The sequence below is a fragment of the Cavia porcellus genome, unplaced genomic scaffold (genome assembly GCF_034190915.1).
Source record: "Cavia porcellus strain 051 isolate PalLab524CR breed Dunkin Hartley unplaced genomic scaffold, mCavPor4.1 scaffold_22, whole genome shotgun sequence".
NCBI lineage: Eukaryota > Metazoa > Chordata > Mammalia > Rodentia > Caviidae > Cavia > Cavia porcellus.
The window spans coordinates 30,640,428-30,657,620 of NW_026947505.1; the positions used below are offsets into that span (position 1 = coordinate 30,640,428).

At 35.5% G+C, this 17,193-nt stretch overlaps 1 protein-coding gene across 13 annotated transcripts in view; it reads right to left on the bottom strand.

Moving 5' to 3' along the window:
• Bclaf1 (BCL2 associated transcription factor 1) overlaps nt 1-17,193 on the bottom strand; it is a 32,776-nt gene that overhangs the window by 14,862 nt on the left and 721 nt on the right. For 5 of the 13 annotated variants that reach the window (XR_010041930.1, XR_002790845.2, XM_063232995.1 and 2 more), the window contains exons 1-4: nt 6,118-6,231; nt 4,172-5,080; nt 2,060-2,725; nt 1,754-1,923 (exon numbers count right to left, since the gene is read on the bottom strand). Coding sequence is in view for 11 of the 13 variants with exons in the window: in XM_063232995.1 (XP_063089065.1) it covers nt 1,754-1,923; nt 2,060-2,725; nt 4,172-5,080; nt 6,118-6,221 (1,849 nt within the window). In the remaining 2 variants the exon portion in view is untranslated. Of the gene's footprint in view, nt 1-1,753; nt 1,924-2,059; nt 2,726-4,171; nt 5,081-6,117; nt 6,232-8,029; nt 8,157-8,177; nt 8,201-10,408; nt 10,577-10,740; nt 10,838-17,193 lie in introns of those variants that run through there. The other 8 variants (XM_063232990.1, XM_063232989.1, XM_063232991.1 and 5 more) reach the window with 8 other exon arrangements.

Here is a 17,193-nt window from a genome sequence, read left to right on the forward strand (position 1 = left end):
CTGACAGCACATTTGATATGGTTGTCTTGCCTTTCTTTAAACAATTTTAAAACAACTTCTATTACTAATGTTTTTATACCAGTTCAAGATATGCTGTAAATGTAAAAGACGTATAAAGTCATGAACTATGAAATGTTACATTATGAAGCAAGCTATCTGCTTAACAGATCAACATACATCTGTGTCAACTTACCGCCCAATATCCAGCACATGTCTCATAACCAATCATTAAAACTTGAAACGGCCACTACAAGGGTAGTGCCTCAATCTTAATTCCATGAAACCCAGGAATTTGAGCTAGCAACTCAGTTTTTATGCCATTTTTGCCAGGAAGACAGAAGATTCAACTTTGCCTGTATCTTTCAACAGCTATTTTACTTTGAAACATGGATTTTGCCATTTCAAAACATATTCCAGGACCTAGTTACAATGAAAAAGAAAACATCACTGGGCATTTTCAGCTCTATATTAAGAAAGAGCTGTTCAGATCGGTTTGCACAATACCAATTATGAAACATAACTACAGTTCTTTTAAAAAAGGAAAAAAGGATATGAAAAAGGAAAAATTTACCAAAATCTGATCTCAAAATTCAGCAATAAATTGTAAAATGTGAAGTCAAAAAAGGGTGAAAAATGAAAAAATATTAATGTTTCATATTTTATGTACCACAGTAATATGGTCACAAACTCCTCTGCAAATATAGCAAAACAGCAAGGCTAGGGATGTAGATCAGTGGCACAAGTGCCTGGCTAGCAAGCACAACATCATGAGTTCAATCCCTGGTACCAAATAAATAAATAAATAAATAGCAAAACAGCAAAACTCTTTTTGTTACCATGTTTATTTATAGCCAAAAGCAAATTATTCAATGTTTTGGATTATCATACACAAAAGGAATCGTTAGTGACAAGTTTCAGTTTTTCATGATAAACCTTAAAAAAAAGAAAAAAAAGGCTCAAAAGCAACCAGGCATAGAGGTTTCCTACCAAGAAAGAACCTATTAAACACAAAAACAAAATTTAACCTAACTGCCCAAAACAACATATCCTAAAACCTTGGAAAATTACTAGTAGCAACTATAAAACTAGAATTACATACTGGTGAAAACAGAAACTCATTATTTTATAGTTGGAATGAAAATCTTCATCTTTAGTACCTAAAGAAATGTTCTTTTAGCCTAGTTAGTAACTATTCACATAATCACTATCCAATGTGCTTTTTAAATTTTTGGACTTTCTCTTTTAAAAAGCTTGATAAATTTTCTTCCCATTTATCATCACTTTAACAACCAATCATAAGACATGAATTATCAGTTTTTACACTAGTTTCAGATTTCTTTAAAAACTGAACCAAAATTGAGTGGCAGAACAATACTGCCTTACTTTTGTTATAAAGCCATGCCTATGCTACATTTCACAGGTCATGAGTGTACACCATAACATTTATGTATTCTTCACTTCAAACTCACTGCATGGCTCATTTTTAAAGACTTTTAACATCAAATAAATTCCCTTCATACTCAACATGATACATTTTTTGGAATGTTAACTTTAGCATTTCAATTTTTTATTAAGTATCTTCGTAAGTCTCAATGCTAGTGAGACTGTCTCTTTCACAAAACTGTTTTTCCAAGTTTTCCACATTATTTATGTGAACTCGTTAGCTCTGGAGTGCACTAGGATTAAGCCTAAGGATCCATTTATTTCCATGCAAGAGAAATTTCATAAACAATACTAAACATAATAAGCATACCTTTAACATGATGAACCAAGGACACAATGTGCTGTATAAATGACTCTGAAGTGCTTTTGCTGGCCTGAGGCAACTTAATGTGGTCAAAGATGGATCGGAATTCTTGCTCCTTCTTGACAGAATGGACAAGTGTACTAGCAAGTAGCCTGTCTTTAGTCAAGGAGGCAGGTCTGGAATATATCAGTAACACACACAAACAAAATATACCATTGGTTTGAATGTGAAGATATGCATGTTTAGAAAATAATGAACTTAGTATTAACTGATTGCCCATAGATTACTTACTGAGTGTTAATGTGGAATTACCTGTTAGAATCATCGAGAGGAACGGGTGCCATTTTGAGTTTGACTTCAGGACGATGAGAATCACTGGCTATCATTTTGATCCTAAGTGGACTCTCCTCTCTGAAGGTAGACTTTTCACGTGCATCCAGATTCTTGTGTAGAGGGGGACTGTAATCAAAGAGGTCTTTGAGCTTTTCAGACTTTACCTGCTCAGGTGACTGTGTTTCTTTCTTTACTGTTATTCTTTCAGAACTTTTGTCTTCTTCCTTGTGCTTATCTTTTGCAGTGTTTGGCCTTTCTACTACATAGCCAGTCTCTTTAAGTTTATAATTTTTTTCTTCTCTAAATCCATCACTTTCTCTATTGCCTTTCAGTGAAACTTTGGACTTGTACTTGGATCCTTCCTCCTCAGTATTCCGATGAGATGCAGTAGCAAAATTTTTACCCTGATCCGCAAGGACTGACTTCCTGAACTGTCTATAATCCTCTGTCTCCTCTGTGTCATCCCCTTCTGAATCATTAAACTTCTGTTTTCCAGACTCTTTATCACTGAAGTAATCTAGAGCTTCCTGATCTTCCCATTCTCCCTCTGCCCTCCCTTTCTCTGATCCTTTTTCCTTTGGGGCCTCTTTATCCCTGGTATTACCCCTATCAAGCAGGAATACTCTAGACTCTTCATCTGTGAACCTGTGAATAAGCAAAGAAGAGGATAGTAACTCTGGATTGCATTCATTGTAGATCACCTGCATACTTAAAATGTTGCCAACATAACAGGACCAACAATGAGAAAAAATAACCCTACCTCTTTAGATTTCACTTTTGAAAATAAATCAAAAATATTCATAAATACATAGTGACTTTTAAGACAAAGTCACATATTAGACCTTCCTAAAGTTTAAAAGTAAAGCCGTCCTCACATACCTGTTCTATTCGTCACACCCCACAATTCTACACCAACAAATCCCTATATATAACCCCATTTCCACAGAAATGCTTTAATATACAGCATAGACTAAATTTAACTTTTGCAACTGAAGACTATTAACAAATTATGTGTTTAGATTCTACTCACAACTACCTCAAAATTTCAGGCTATTTCACGTACTTCTCTAACAATACAAAAAAGAGCTCACACAAGTGCACTTAATGCAGCTGGGAACATCAGTAATTTAATACTCTATCTGAATTATAAAATACAAACTTTAGAAAATAACCTCTGGTGATAACAGGAGCTAAGCATTAGTTCCTAAGAAAAACATTTCTAGGTGGTACAATACTACTATATGGATAGATACTGAATCCCTTTTCTCACTTCTTTTATTTTATTTATTTTTTTTTTTTTTTTTTTTGTCTTTTTTGTTTTTATCGGTACCGGGGATCGAACTCACGACTGCCTGCTTGCAAGGCAGGCGCTTATGCCGCTGAGCTAAATCCCCAGCCCACCTTTTCTCACTTCTAATGTCAATTCATACATTAGTAACCAATATTCACTTAATTCTAGAAACTCTCACCAATGTTTGAAACCAGGTAACTATTTAAACTATTGCAATCAGAACTACCATCTCTTCTAAAGTTAGGCAGAATTTATTAAACAATGACAGTCTGTTTATATTACTACATAAGAATAATATAAATGCATTGCTTATGTAGATCACGCTGTAATCATAAAACAAAACAAAAAAAAAGCTGGGCACGGTGGCACGTGCTTGCAATCCTAGCACTCACAAGGATGAGGCAGGAGGATTACTGTGAGTGCAAGGCCAGCTTGAACTGCACAATGAAACCCTTTCTAAAAGACAAAAAAAAAAAAAAAAAAAAACTTTCAATCAGTTCCCTACAAAATTCTAGATTTAATGGTTAACAACATAACAGTTAATATAGCAGTACTCAATTTGTCCTTTTTGTACTGTTAGTTCTGAACTGACTGAAAATAAAATTAAAAACAAAACTATAAACTAGTTTCTATTAAAACACTTAAACTTTCAACATTTACCTTTCGTAACAACTTGTAATTATCTCATGAAGTAGGAAGCCATGAAAAACAGCTAAATCCTATCACTTTAAAGTTTAATTCTAACCTGAACTGAAAGAATATTATAGTAGGTAATCTAAATTCTCTATTTTAGTTCTTACCTTTTCAGGAACTTTCCAGTCTTTGCAGTCTCCTGATCTCCTCCATCAGAATAAAATGAAGAACGTCCCCTAGACTCATCTCTTGGAGCATTCTGTGGTGTGATTGTCTTTGCAGGGCTTCTTCGTGAGGGAATATGATGAATTGGACTATTCTGAGAAGGACTATATCGACTAGATCCATTTCCAATTGAACCAGATCCAGATCTTTCAGGACTATGCTGAATGGAATGTGAATGCTGAGAAGGGGTATTTTTTGCAGAGTGGACTGTACTAAGCATGGGGGCATCAGAGCATGATGAACTCTGACTAGGTGGTGTAGCAATAGGTGAAGGACTATGGGGTGATCTGGGACTATTATCATAAGCAGAAAGGCCAGGCCAAATATCACCAGATGTGGCTGATTTATTAAATTCATCAATAGATTCAGATGGATCATGTTCAAATGTATCTTTCTGTTCTTCCTGTGATTTACTTTTCAAAGGACTCTCTTCTTGGGGTTCCCCTTCAGGTTTTTTGGTTTGTTTTTCCTGAGACCCTCGTCTTTTAGAGACAGGAGATTTGCTATATGGGGATGAAGAACGAGATGAGGATGATCTTGGAGACCTAGAGGATCTATAAGATCGGCGAGATCTGCTTCGGGATCTTTGAGAAGAAACTGATCTTCTTTTTGGACTCCTGGAACGTGAACGACCTCGTCTAGGACTCCTAGAGTGCCTTCTATTCCAGACAGGTCTATAACCACCTCGATGATATCTACCTCCTCCTCCTTGGTAATACCCTCTACCCCTTCCTCGGTACCCATAAGGTCGCCTCATTCCTCTATTATTTCTGTAATCTCGACGATAATCTCTAGAATAAATACGATCTCTACTACGAGATCTTGAGTATGTCCTGGAACGAGACCTAGAACTAAAAATGAAATAAATATCAATGTAAGAAAAATAAAGTATTCCATCCTACTACTTTAAATACTTTTGGATGAAGGTAACATAAACTACCAAAGGTAGAAATGCATACTGTTTTTAGAAAACCTCTCATACAAAAGTCTGTTTCTAATTTTTTTTTTAATTTCTAAGGAAAATATCAACAGAATAAATTAAAGGCCTTAGAAACAAAGGCACAGAAAAATGGGAAAGAAAAATCAACACAGTCCCAATAAGCTACATTAGCAAATCACAGTACATTTAGGTTGGCACTTCAAAAGTGACACTGTAAAAGAAAACTTAATGGAATGCCACCCAGTACTATAAATGAGGAAAAAGGTGGTCAGCAAAGTTAGGCCTAAAAAAAGAACATAGAAAGACAAGAAAGTAATATTAATTCTAAATGGGTCACTTTTTAAATTTTTTTGTGTGGTTTCTACTTCCTATATTATGTTACCTATCACTACCTGAAGAAACCCAGAATTCACAATTTTTAAACAAACAACTCACTACAGATATTCCTCACTGGCACCTGTTCAGACTTGGGACTCATCTTTTTTTGTTGTTGTTCTGTACATCTTACAGTGCTTCGGTTGTTTTTTTGATACAGTACACCTTGTTTGTACAGTACTATAATTGTTACTGATTGTACAGTATAGTACTAGTTTTATGTTGTGTTAGAGGAAAACAACAGTGCAAGTCAAGTTGGAGTTTACCTTCATTTCTCTGTTCTGAACATTGTAATGTACATGCTAATACACAATTCCTTATTTAGTGACCAATTCATTTAACAATCATCCTGTGGGGAACATAGCTCTCTTGTTAAAGAAGGAATGTTTGCATTTGAATTTGTAACTTAAGACTATTTTCAATTTTTCCAACTCTAAAATGTAACAGCACCCATTTCACAGGGTTCCTTAAAAACGAAATATATTAACAGCCTTAGCACTGTGTCTGCACATAGCAATTATTCAGTAAATATCAGCTAGTATTATTAAAAGAATTAGAAGCACACTAATTCACCTGTATCTCTTCTTTCTAGAGTGTGATCTTGATCTTGACCGAGAACTAGACTGAGATCTAGACTTTGATCTTGAAGAATGTGATCTAGAATTGGAGCGACCCATTTCTTTTCTCCTAGTCAAATTAAAAAGCAAATGTTAAAATCATTAACACAATTTGTTTCACATTATTATTTACTTACTTTCATATACTTAATTTTATAAATCATTCTCATTCTTTTCAAATGAGCATTTAGAAAACAAGTCAACTATCCTTTACTAAAAGTACTTTCACCTGCATGACTTATGCTATACATTAAGGACACAACAGCATAGTTCTGTGGACTCTCTTACCTATGTGTTTTAATCTGAAAAGGCAGCAGCTGCAGAGGCCAGAAAGAATATTAGACTGCAGCAAATTGTTAAATACTATTCCATGCCCAAGACAAATACCTGCCTCTTCTGTTAAAAAAAAGGTAAGATTAAAAAAAAAAAGGTAAGATTCCAAAATATTAAAGACAAAGAAACTAGAAGAAAAAGTGGCATAACAGTAAGAAAAACAAAGCTACCAAATTGACATTAAGTGCTTTATGGCCTTGAAACGAGACTAAACTGACCACTTCATAAATACAATACTGCCTGAGTGGTACTGGACAGTCTCCTAATAGATTAAAGGTCACTCAATCTTTACAGCTGAAACCATGACGACTCTGTCCTTTGTAATCATGACAGCAACATAAAAATGAACTTATGTGACAATGTCTAGTTTACCTTGTGGTTTTCTGGTAAGAATATGAAAAAGATAAATAGGAAAGAAATATGGAAACAAATTATTTTAACTTTTCTAAATTATCACAGTATTAATACTATGGTTAGACCTTACTCAATATACTATCAGTAACAGAACTGATATATATGTGATATACTTATGCCATAAACATATGGCAAACGACCGCTTATAAATTCTAAATACCACATTTTCAACTTTGAGTCCTAAGTCTAAACAGTCAGAGCCTCCTAAGCTTACTTTTGCTTTGTACAGTTGATCCTCAAAGTTTAAGGACACTGACAATCAGAAACACACATACTATGTAACCTTCGATTCCCCAGTCCGTGCCAATAGCCTGCTGTTGACCATAAGCCTCACATTTTGTACTGTTATATTATACATACTAAAAAACATACAATATGAAATTTACTGAACTGCACACATGGAAATAGCACCATGCATTAGTATCAAATAAATCAATACTCTCAATACTTGAGCTTATCAAAATAGCAACACATTTATGAAATTAAATATACTATATACATTTAATTTTATGCAAGTGATTTGATACTTCATCTTTATGTTTAGATTTCTCTTAATTAAAATGGAGCCAAGTATAGTAAGTGTATATTGATAAATTGTAAGTTTTTATAGTCGTGTATGATAGTAAATAATAGGAGACTTATCTAGCCAGGCCTAGTGAGGCACATCTATAATGTACACCTATAATTCCAATACTCAGGATAAGGCAGGCTGAGTTTGAGCAACCTAGCAGATTAATAGAGCCTGTGTCAAAATAAAAAGGGCTAGGTATGTAGTTCAGTGCAAAGGTGCTAGGTTCAATCCCGAAAATTTGGCAAGCAAAGGTGGGCTATTGTCTACCTGTATTTTATACATGAATGACGTACTTTTTTTAAAAAATTATTTCTAGGCTATCTGGTTTGTCTGTAATCTCCAAAAAATATCCGTATGAAGTGTGCCCAAGAAATTCAAAACTGTGTTGTTCAAGGGTCAACTATGTAAATACCTCTAAATTTTGACTAACTTATCACTAAAAATAATTATTTCAACTTACTAACCTTCTAACATCCTGCAATTTTCATACATTTAAATCCTATCTCCTAAAACCAAGTATCCGTGACAGACAGCACTTATTCTCACTTACCTAGTCTTTTTGCTCAGTATTACAACAGTATTTGGAGATGAATTATGGAAGCAGTAATGATGTCTGAATACTGCCTCTTCAAAGAACATAAATGAAAATTTCAAGAGGTTCAGATAAATACTTATTTAAAAACAGAATGCTCTATCACCTTTTTCCTTCTATTCTCATCTTCTTCTCAATCCCAAGTAAGCAAGAAATATATAAAGACAAAAATAAAAATACAGGTTCAGGGTTCAAAAAAGTGGAATTAAGAATTCCACAATACATACGAAACAAATTTAGCATTGACAGATATTCAATTACCCAGTGGAATACAAGTTAAATTTAGTTTGGCAAATCCTTTGATTTTAATAACACAGTGAAATTGGGAAACAATCATACTTACAATGTCTAAGGGACCTAGATCACTGAAAATTACAACACTTGACTGTTATTTGATTTCAAAGTATTGTACTGACCTCAAACTTTTTAAAGGACACATACATGTAATTTACAGTTATTCCAATTAGTTTTACTTCAAGAAAATATTGTTTCTCCCTAACATAACCATAAATATTTTTAAAAAGTAACAAAATCAGAGCTGCATTATAATTTTGGAGATCCCAGAAACAAAGCAAGATCCATTTTCATGGTCATATAGTAGAACATTTTGGACTTACTAAGAGTCATAGTTTCCATGCTATATATATGTATCCCTAGAATCTTTGATCTTAGCCTTTAAGGTTTTTTTTTCCTTAAAATGGTAATTTCTGTTAAGTGATTCAGGAATTTTGCACACTTTTCCAGCCCTCAACATCTCAGTTGATGTGAGATAAAAAATGACGTAAGTCTTGGCTAAGAAAATAAGACTCTCCACCCAAGACTGCAGGTACTTTTAATAATATTATTATACAAGGCACCATTAGCTACAGAGCACTGAGTGACTGAAATTTGCAAGTCAAGGACAATGTCTTTAATTCAATGATGTAATCTCCAGAACTTAGCACACTTACAGCATGTCAACACGTAAATATCTCATAAACTTGACTAGATGCATTCTCCAGAACCTAGAAAGTTTATTTTTCGTTAAAAGTTTGAGTTTTGTTTATTTGCAGTATGGAGGATAGAACCCAGGAAGCATTGAGCTATGTCTCAGACTTTTGTTTTACTCTGAGACAGGATCTTGCTAAGCTGCCTAGGCTGGCCTCAAATTTATAATCTTCCTGCCTTTGCCTCCCAAGTACCTGAATTACAGGCATGTGCCACCACACTTCGTTTGGCTTTATTTTTAAACAGACACACAAGAAACTTTAAAATAAGAGCTAAGAAAGCAAGTCTATAATCACAGTATTCAAAATGCTAATGCAGGAAGATTGCCCGAGTTTGAGGCTTCCTTGGGCTACATGGTAAATTCAAGGCCAGCCTGGACTACCTAGCGAAAACTTGTCTCAAAATCAGGCAAAACAGGCCAGCCCTAACTGTGGACAAGGAGGAGAAACTAAGCATCCTTCTGGTGAGCCAGCAGCAGTCATGGGCCAAGGGGCAAGACAAACAGGAAGCCAATTTGCCCTTCCCAGGCCAGCAGTAACTGTAGGCTATAAAGGAGGAAAACAGGCAGACAATTCGCCCTACCCATAAGCTAGCAGGTGCACAGGCTGAGACAAGCTGCCACAAGGCACCATTACCCACCCCCATAAGCAACCGGCTAATTCAAAGGAACAGACTAAATTGATAGCAACTGAGGTACAAAAACAACTGAATGTTCACACTGATTGATTTTGTAAGCCTAAAGTCAGTAGTCTGAGCACCTATTTAGAAGATAACAATATGCAATACAGCAACTATGGGGGATTTTCTTCTGTCTTGTACTTGAAATCCAGTATTATTCACACTATTTTATTCTGCTCTGTTTGGTTTTAAGTCTGATGGTGTGGGCAGCAATTTTAAAGATAACAGGCATTATGGTAGCAATTCCTGATTCCCTATTATCCTGTATCACGTTCATGGTTTTGTTTTGATTGGCTTTATTCTGTTTTATTTTTGGTTTTATTCTCTTTAAAAAAATAAAAATATACCAGCAAAACAAAACAAAAGCAAACCACATCTACTAGTCCAAAAGAATTTTAGGTGTTGCTTTTCCTGCCCTCTAAAAAGACAGATGGCTAAAAACTGGAAATATAGCCTCTGCACTTCAGACTACCTGATTCAAATCCAGACTAAAATACTTCGTTAGTTGTGTGACCTTCCACAATTCCTTAATCTCTCTGAGCCTGTTTCAACTGTAAAGTGAAAAGAAAAATACAGCACCTACTTCAAAAAGCTGTAGAGGACTAAATGAGTTAATACATGTAATTCATGTAATACAGTGTTTGCACATAATAAGGAATTAATTTTAATTACCTTAAAAACCAAAGTAGAGAGAAAAAAGTTAAGTTATGAAACTCCTCTTGTTTGCATTAGGGAAGATGGGTTAAGTAGCAGGGCCGTTTGTCTTGTTTTAAAATGGCTTTGTTATGTTCTGAGTCTTAGCAGAGGTGTTTACAGAAGTGGAAGAAGCAGATATACCACCTAGAAGCAGGAGAGATGAAAAGAATCTTTTTCCTAAAGCTAACTTAAAATCTGACTTCAAACAAGTCACTCCCCCCAAAAAGCTTCAGGCAGCAAAACTTCATCTCACTCCATCTCAATTAAGTCAGTCAAAACTGAAAACCAGAAAAATCAATGTTACTTACCCTGGGTTTATATACGATCAAGAAGCCAGTGAAGCCTTTAAAATAAAGTTCTTCCTGGAGAGAATGTTCTGAGAAATTAAACTCTAAATTCAAATTCCTAACAAAGATAAAAAAAAAAATACAAGTTTATGTTAAATTGTCTATCCATGGTTTACATGTTGGGCATTCCAATGAACTAATAAAGGCACTAATGATGTCAGAAAAGAGGAAACTGACTTAAGAAAACAGTAAACTTTTGGCCACAAAAATCTGATTTTTAATCACAATGCAGAAGTGCATCATGTAACTGATCACAACTTAACATTTTAATTCAATTACCTGAATTCAGTTTGGAAATCTAGGGTTTAAAAAACAAAAGATATATGCTGTCAGGCTATTAGAAAACTCCTAAGTAGTAATGTAAACACGTGATCTGTAATAAATACATATAATGTCAGCTTATAATATGCTGAATAATGAGAGTGTAATGTTCTTCTACTTATTCTATCACCACTTCTTTTCACAGTTTTCATCTATACACTAACTCAAGGTGATACAGGAGCCATACAGTAACTCTAAACCACTTACCCAAAAGCATTTTCATAGATGTACAGTCATATAACAGCAGGTAATGAAATATCTTTCAAAAGTGAATACTGTTCCTATGTAATTAACCATTAGTGTATAAATAAATCTGGTTCAAAGAACTAAGCAGTTACCAACACTCAAAAAGTTAGCTTTGTAGAGATATTCATGATTATTCCTTACATACAAAAAATAATGAAAAACCATAGGGAAGCAAAACTTAAAACTAGAAAATACAAGCTTGATGTATGTCTATAAAGAACTGATAAAAAAAAGTTAAATGAAAATCTCTAAATAACCACAGATTTATAAGTAGGGAGATTAAGAACTCCACAGTTAAAGCTGAGAGTGGTGCCTGTAAATCCAGTTTTTTGGAGGCTGAGGCAGGAGGATCTTGAATTTCAGGTCTGTGTTGAATAAATACCCAGACTAGCCTCAAAAAAAAAAAAAACTTGATTCAAGGTTAAGTCTAGGAAAAAGAAATAGGAATCTAGTAAATTACAGCTCACATGTACAAAAGTAAAAAGCAGCAAAATCACAAGTCAAACAAACCTGGGCACAGAAAAGGTTTCCTCAAGGACACTTGAGTTTAGTATTTAAATTATCAAAACACACCAAAAGAAAAAAGGTAATCTTCTAAGTTAGTATACTGTTATGAAACTACTCTGACTTAGAAGTTGGTATCACTGAGTTCATTTCTGGAAACAGTACAAGGATCATTTCAGCAAATTACCCCTCAACAATTGCAAAAGGTAATTTTAATTTCTATACATCCAGAGGCAATCAAATGCTTAGTCTCTTAACAAGTAATAGTTTTCTTAAGTTCTAAGAATGTACATATCAGAAACAGAAAATTTACATTGTAGGTTGCTGAACCCAGGGTTTCGTATTATCTAGTCTATAAATATATCCAACTATACAGTATTAGCAAATATAGTGGATGTTCAAATTTTTTTTAAAAATTTATTACAGTAAAAGGCATATTCCCTTTAATTCCCCTCAAAAGACACCCCCTTGCTTTGAACATACTTAACCCATTATTCTTGCTACTTTCTGAAGCAGTTCTCCAAGTCCTTTCATGAGTATCTTTAGTAGTACTATTCTGAGCCACCTCAATGTAGTCAATTCAAAACATCTACCTCTTAAGACCATTCTGAGTTTGGGAGTCAACAGTCAGATGGTGCCAGATCTGAGTAAAGTGAATGAGGACCCAAAATAATGATTTTATTTTACAAAAACCATCCATTATGTTTTGACAGAAACTGCTAAAATGCTTTGATCAATTCAGGATGTTGAAACAGTCACAAAAAGACACTCATGCAAGTCAATCATGAAAGATGCCTGAGAATTTATTCTTGGGACTTCCAGTGAAAGGAAGACAGAAAACTTCAAATAATTATTAAGTACTACATGGAGTATGGGAATCACATGATGCATTAGGAGGCATGATCATGAGGACAACTTACCTAACTAAAGTGGACCTTTGGCACCTCTTTAAAGGTGATAACAAACTAAAAATAAGTAACACTCCAAAGATCTATAGGGAAGAGCATTCCAGGCAAAGAATACAAACCTTTGCAAATTCAGGACAGAAAAAGTAGCAGAAAGTTAAGGCACTGTGATCAAGAAGTTGAGGATAGGTAAAAAAAATGCAAAGAAAGAAAGACTACATCAGATCAAAATAGCATTTAAAAGGCCAGAGTAAGGATTAGAAGAGTCTTATCATCTGACATAAATTTTAAGATGGTCACTTGTACAGGATAAACAACATGGAAAGGGGAGCAAGAAGACAAATTAAAGTATTATAGATACTTGGATAAAGTGGTAGAATTATACAAACCAGGCAAATTCAGTAGCTGGTTTCTTAGTCAACAAGACCTGTTTATATACTACTGGAGATGTGGAACATGAGATAATGAGAAACAAACTTGAGAGAATTTCTAAATTCTAAGTTTGGGGCTCTTCTAGGAGAACAGCAAGTTAGGGCAAGGGCAAGAAAGGACAAGAAGTATGTCTGCCCTCTTAGGGCTCAAAATTACAGAGTACAAATAACCCAATTTGCGATTTCCTGAACCCAACTACTATGATCTCTCCAATATCCAATAGTACACTAATGTGGCCAAAACCAAAATACAGAATTCAAAATGCCAAATCCATCTTCCCTTTATTACAAGATCATTATTCATACATTCCACTTGTAAAGAACCATAGGTAATTAACCTGCCTCATGAATCTTTATTTGTGATTTACCAATGGGACACACAGGACAATCATCTTTTATTTTAAAACAAACCTCATAAATATCTGAGAAGAGTCTGTCTTTTGTGGACTACATAATGACCAGCTAGAACACAAGAGATTGAAAGAAACTACCCAAGATGAAGTACTACAAAATAGATTTCTTTCCCCTCTGCTTTACTACAGACTGAACCCAGGGCCCCTCACTCTGAATTGCATGTCCAAATCTCTCTCTTTTTAGATGCTCCTGCCCTCAGACTCTGAGTGCTTCTCAAAATAGATTTGTTAGGTTTTATTATTTCAAATATATTTCAGTCAAGTCTTCATTACCGCATACTCAAGGAGTCTGGGTCGAAAATTCCTATAAAATCACTGTTATTCACATCTTTCAAAATCCTTAAAAGAATACCCAGTGATTATCATTCCAGTACAGTAGCTTCAAAGTATGGTTTATACCTTGTACCTGGAAACCCAACAGCAGACAAGTTACTTATCTTTCAGATCTATTTCTGCGGGTGTGAAAGAAAAGGTAGTAATGGTACTTGTAGGTGTGTAAGGTTAAACAAACTAAGGAATGTAGAAAAGTCACTGTCCAACATTTGGCACACACTACTCAAGCAATAACTGCCATTATTGGTAAACCTTGTTTGTGACAGTCTTTGTGCAAGCTATCCATTAAGTTTACATTAAATGATTCTTATACAGGTAAGATTACTCTTCTCAGTAATAGCATTAACAGCACTATACGTCTTTTTTTTTTTTTTTTTGCCTTTTTCCTTTTTATCGGTACCAGGGATGGAACTCAGACTGCCTGTATATAAGTCTTTATAGAAATGCATAATATCTCTGGAGTTTTGGTTAGATACACCAACAATCCCAGCACTAAGTAGGCTGAGGCAGGAGTATGTTCAAGGCTAGCTGGCAATAGTAGTTAGGCCCAGTCTAAAACAAAACACAAAAACTCTGGAATTCTGCTTTTAAAAGCAGTTCTGCACAAAAAAGAAGAAAAAACTAACAAGTAATATTAAACAAAATTGGCAAAACTGAGCTTAGTGCATACCTATAATCTCAGCACTTGGGAGGCTGACAGGCAGGAGGATCACTTGAGTTCAAGGCCAGCCTGAGTTACACAGTAAGTTCAAGGTTAAGTCTGCATAGAGAAAACCTGTCTTTAAAAAAGGCAAAATTGCCGGCGTGGTGGCTCACGCCTATAATCCCAGCACTCAGGAGGCGGTGGTAGGAGGATCGTTGCAAGTTCGAGCTGGGCTACAAAGTGAGCTTAAGGCCAGCATGAACTGCATAGAGAGACTCGGTCTCAAAAAAAAAAAAAAAAAAAAAGACCAAAAAAAAAAAGGCATAATTCTATTTGTTAAATCCAAAGCCTCAAACTCATAGTGATACTACTCCTGCTTCAGTCTGACTGCCAGGATTACAGATAAGTGCTGGGATTACAGGCAAGTGCTGGAATTACAGATGTGCACATTCCATTCAGCAATTTACATTTTCATTCTTGGGCCAGGCGCAGCAGCACATGCTTGTAATCCCAGCACTCCCTGGAGAGACTGAGGCAAGAGATTACTTACTGCACATTCAAAACCAGACTAGGTTACAAAGTAAATTCAAGACCAGTGAGAACTGCAGAGTGAAACTCTGTCTCAAAAAAGACAAAAGGGCCAGGAATAATGCTCAAGGCACAAATGCTTGCCTGGCAAGCACAAAGTTAACAGCTCGACCCCCAGTACTAAAAAAAAGACAACATAAAACACATACATACATATATATATATTTTGCATTCCTGAAAAATTCTCTAATTAAAAGCTTAACAGAGGGATTAGTCACAAATTTTGAACTCTCAGTCCAGCTTGTCACCTTCCTAAAAGCACAGAAATGCAAATCAGAATAGGGCGTTGTGTCATTCCCTGACTTATGTGGCCTTAAACTTTCTATCTTCTTGATCTCCTTCTAGAAATAGAGTAATACTGGATCAAATGAAATTGGAATTATTTGGAAACCCCAAAATATAACACAAATATAGGCCAGTATTATTACCTTAGTATCAGTAGGCTGCCTGTTTTCCAATCTTGGTAACAGTCAAAATACAAAATGCTTTCGACTGTAGAAATAGTGATGTCGAATAATGAACCTACAACTACAACATTTCCTACTTTGAGCCAGAGATAGGGTAGTTATTTCCTCATTTATCTTATTTCCTTATTGTTAAATAGTAAAACACTGACTGGAATTCAGCTACTGTTCAACCGATGGTTTTGAACGTAGTTTCCAAGAGACTCTCCAAAGATCTATGTAGAAATAAAAAAATTTTCTCCATTTAAAATCTGCACTGCTCAACACAGTTAATCTACTAAGCTTGTTGCCCACATAAACTGTTCAAAAAAGTCAAGTAGCTCTGGGCCCATTACTGAGAAGTATCTTTCACACATGTACAGCTACGTTCTAAAATACTAACATTCTTTGAAATCCATCCAACTCTAGCCAAACAGCCTCCTTAACTCTCATTTTAATTAAACTGAAATTCAAGGCACACTTCGAAGTAACCCAACATTAGACAAAATTTATTTTTTATCATGAGCTATGTTAGACACAAAAGCCTTTCCATCAAATTACCTGCACTGGTTAGGATCACACCAAAGGCACGTAAACTTGTAGAGCAGTTTATCCAAAGTAAAATTTGTTTACTACCTAAAAAATAATCTAATCTTTCCAAATAAAAGAGGTCGAACTGGAATGAGAACTCACACTAAGAAAATAGAATCAATCTCTTTCATAAAGATACTGTAAAGACTGATAGTAGACTACAAGTCATTTTTTTCATCTGTTTTAGCCAATTTGCTTTCATTTTAATTTTTCAATTCTGAAACACTAAAAAAAAAAAAAAAAACTTTTTTTAAGGAGTACAGTAGTTGCCGACATTGCCAGTTGATCCTAACTAGGTAAAGCTTAAAAGCGAGATGGCATGAACCGTGCATGGTGGTTCATGCCTGTAATCCCAGCAATCGGGAGGCTGAGGTGGGAGGATCACTGCGAGTTTGAGAGGAGACCAGCCTGGGCTACAAAGAGTGAGCTCAAGGCCAGCCGGAACTGCATAGCGAGACCCCATCTCAAAAAAGACCAAAAAAAAAAAGTGAGATGGCTTTCGCCTGTGAACCCAGTTACTCTTAAGCAACTTAAGAGACTGTCTCAAAATCACTTAAAAATAAAAATGGCAAGGTGGTACAACCTCTTGATTCAATCTCGGGAGAGAGGGGCCAACCTATGGGTTTTAAACAAAGAGTTAAACCCATAACCTCAACTCACCACTGCCAACCATCTACCCTACTCTGTACACCCATCTTGCTTTAAATTTCTGACACGAGAGTCACTCGCAGAAAGCACATGGCTTCGCTCGCATTACTGATCACCCTAAAAGGCACTTTTGCTCCTTCGGGCCAGTTAGGGCAGGAACACATCCTCACGGTAGGAAACACTGGCTAAGCACCGACTGCTGCAGTCCAGAGTGCAAGTTCGTTTCAAAACAGAGATTTCCGTGGGGACGAAAACGATGAGCCCGAGAGAAAACTTTCGCTCGACATGAAGGGTGGAGTCAGCTACAAAGGACTGCAGGATTCTCAACCTGAGTAACAGAACTGAAGC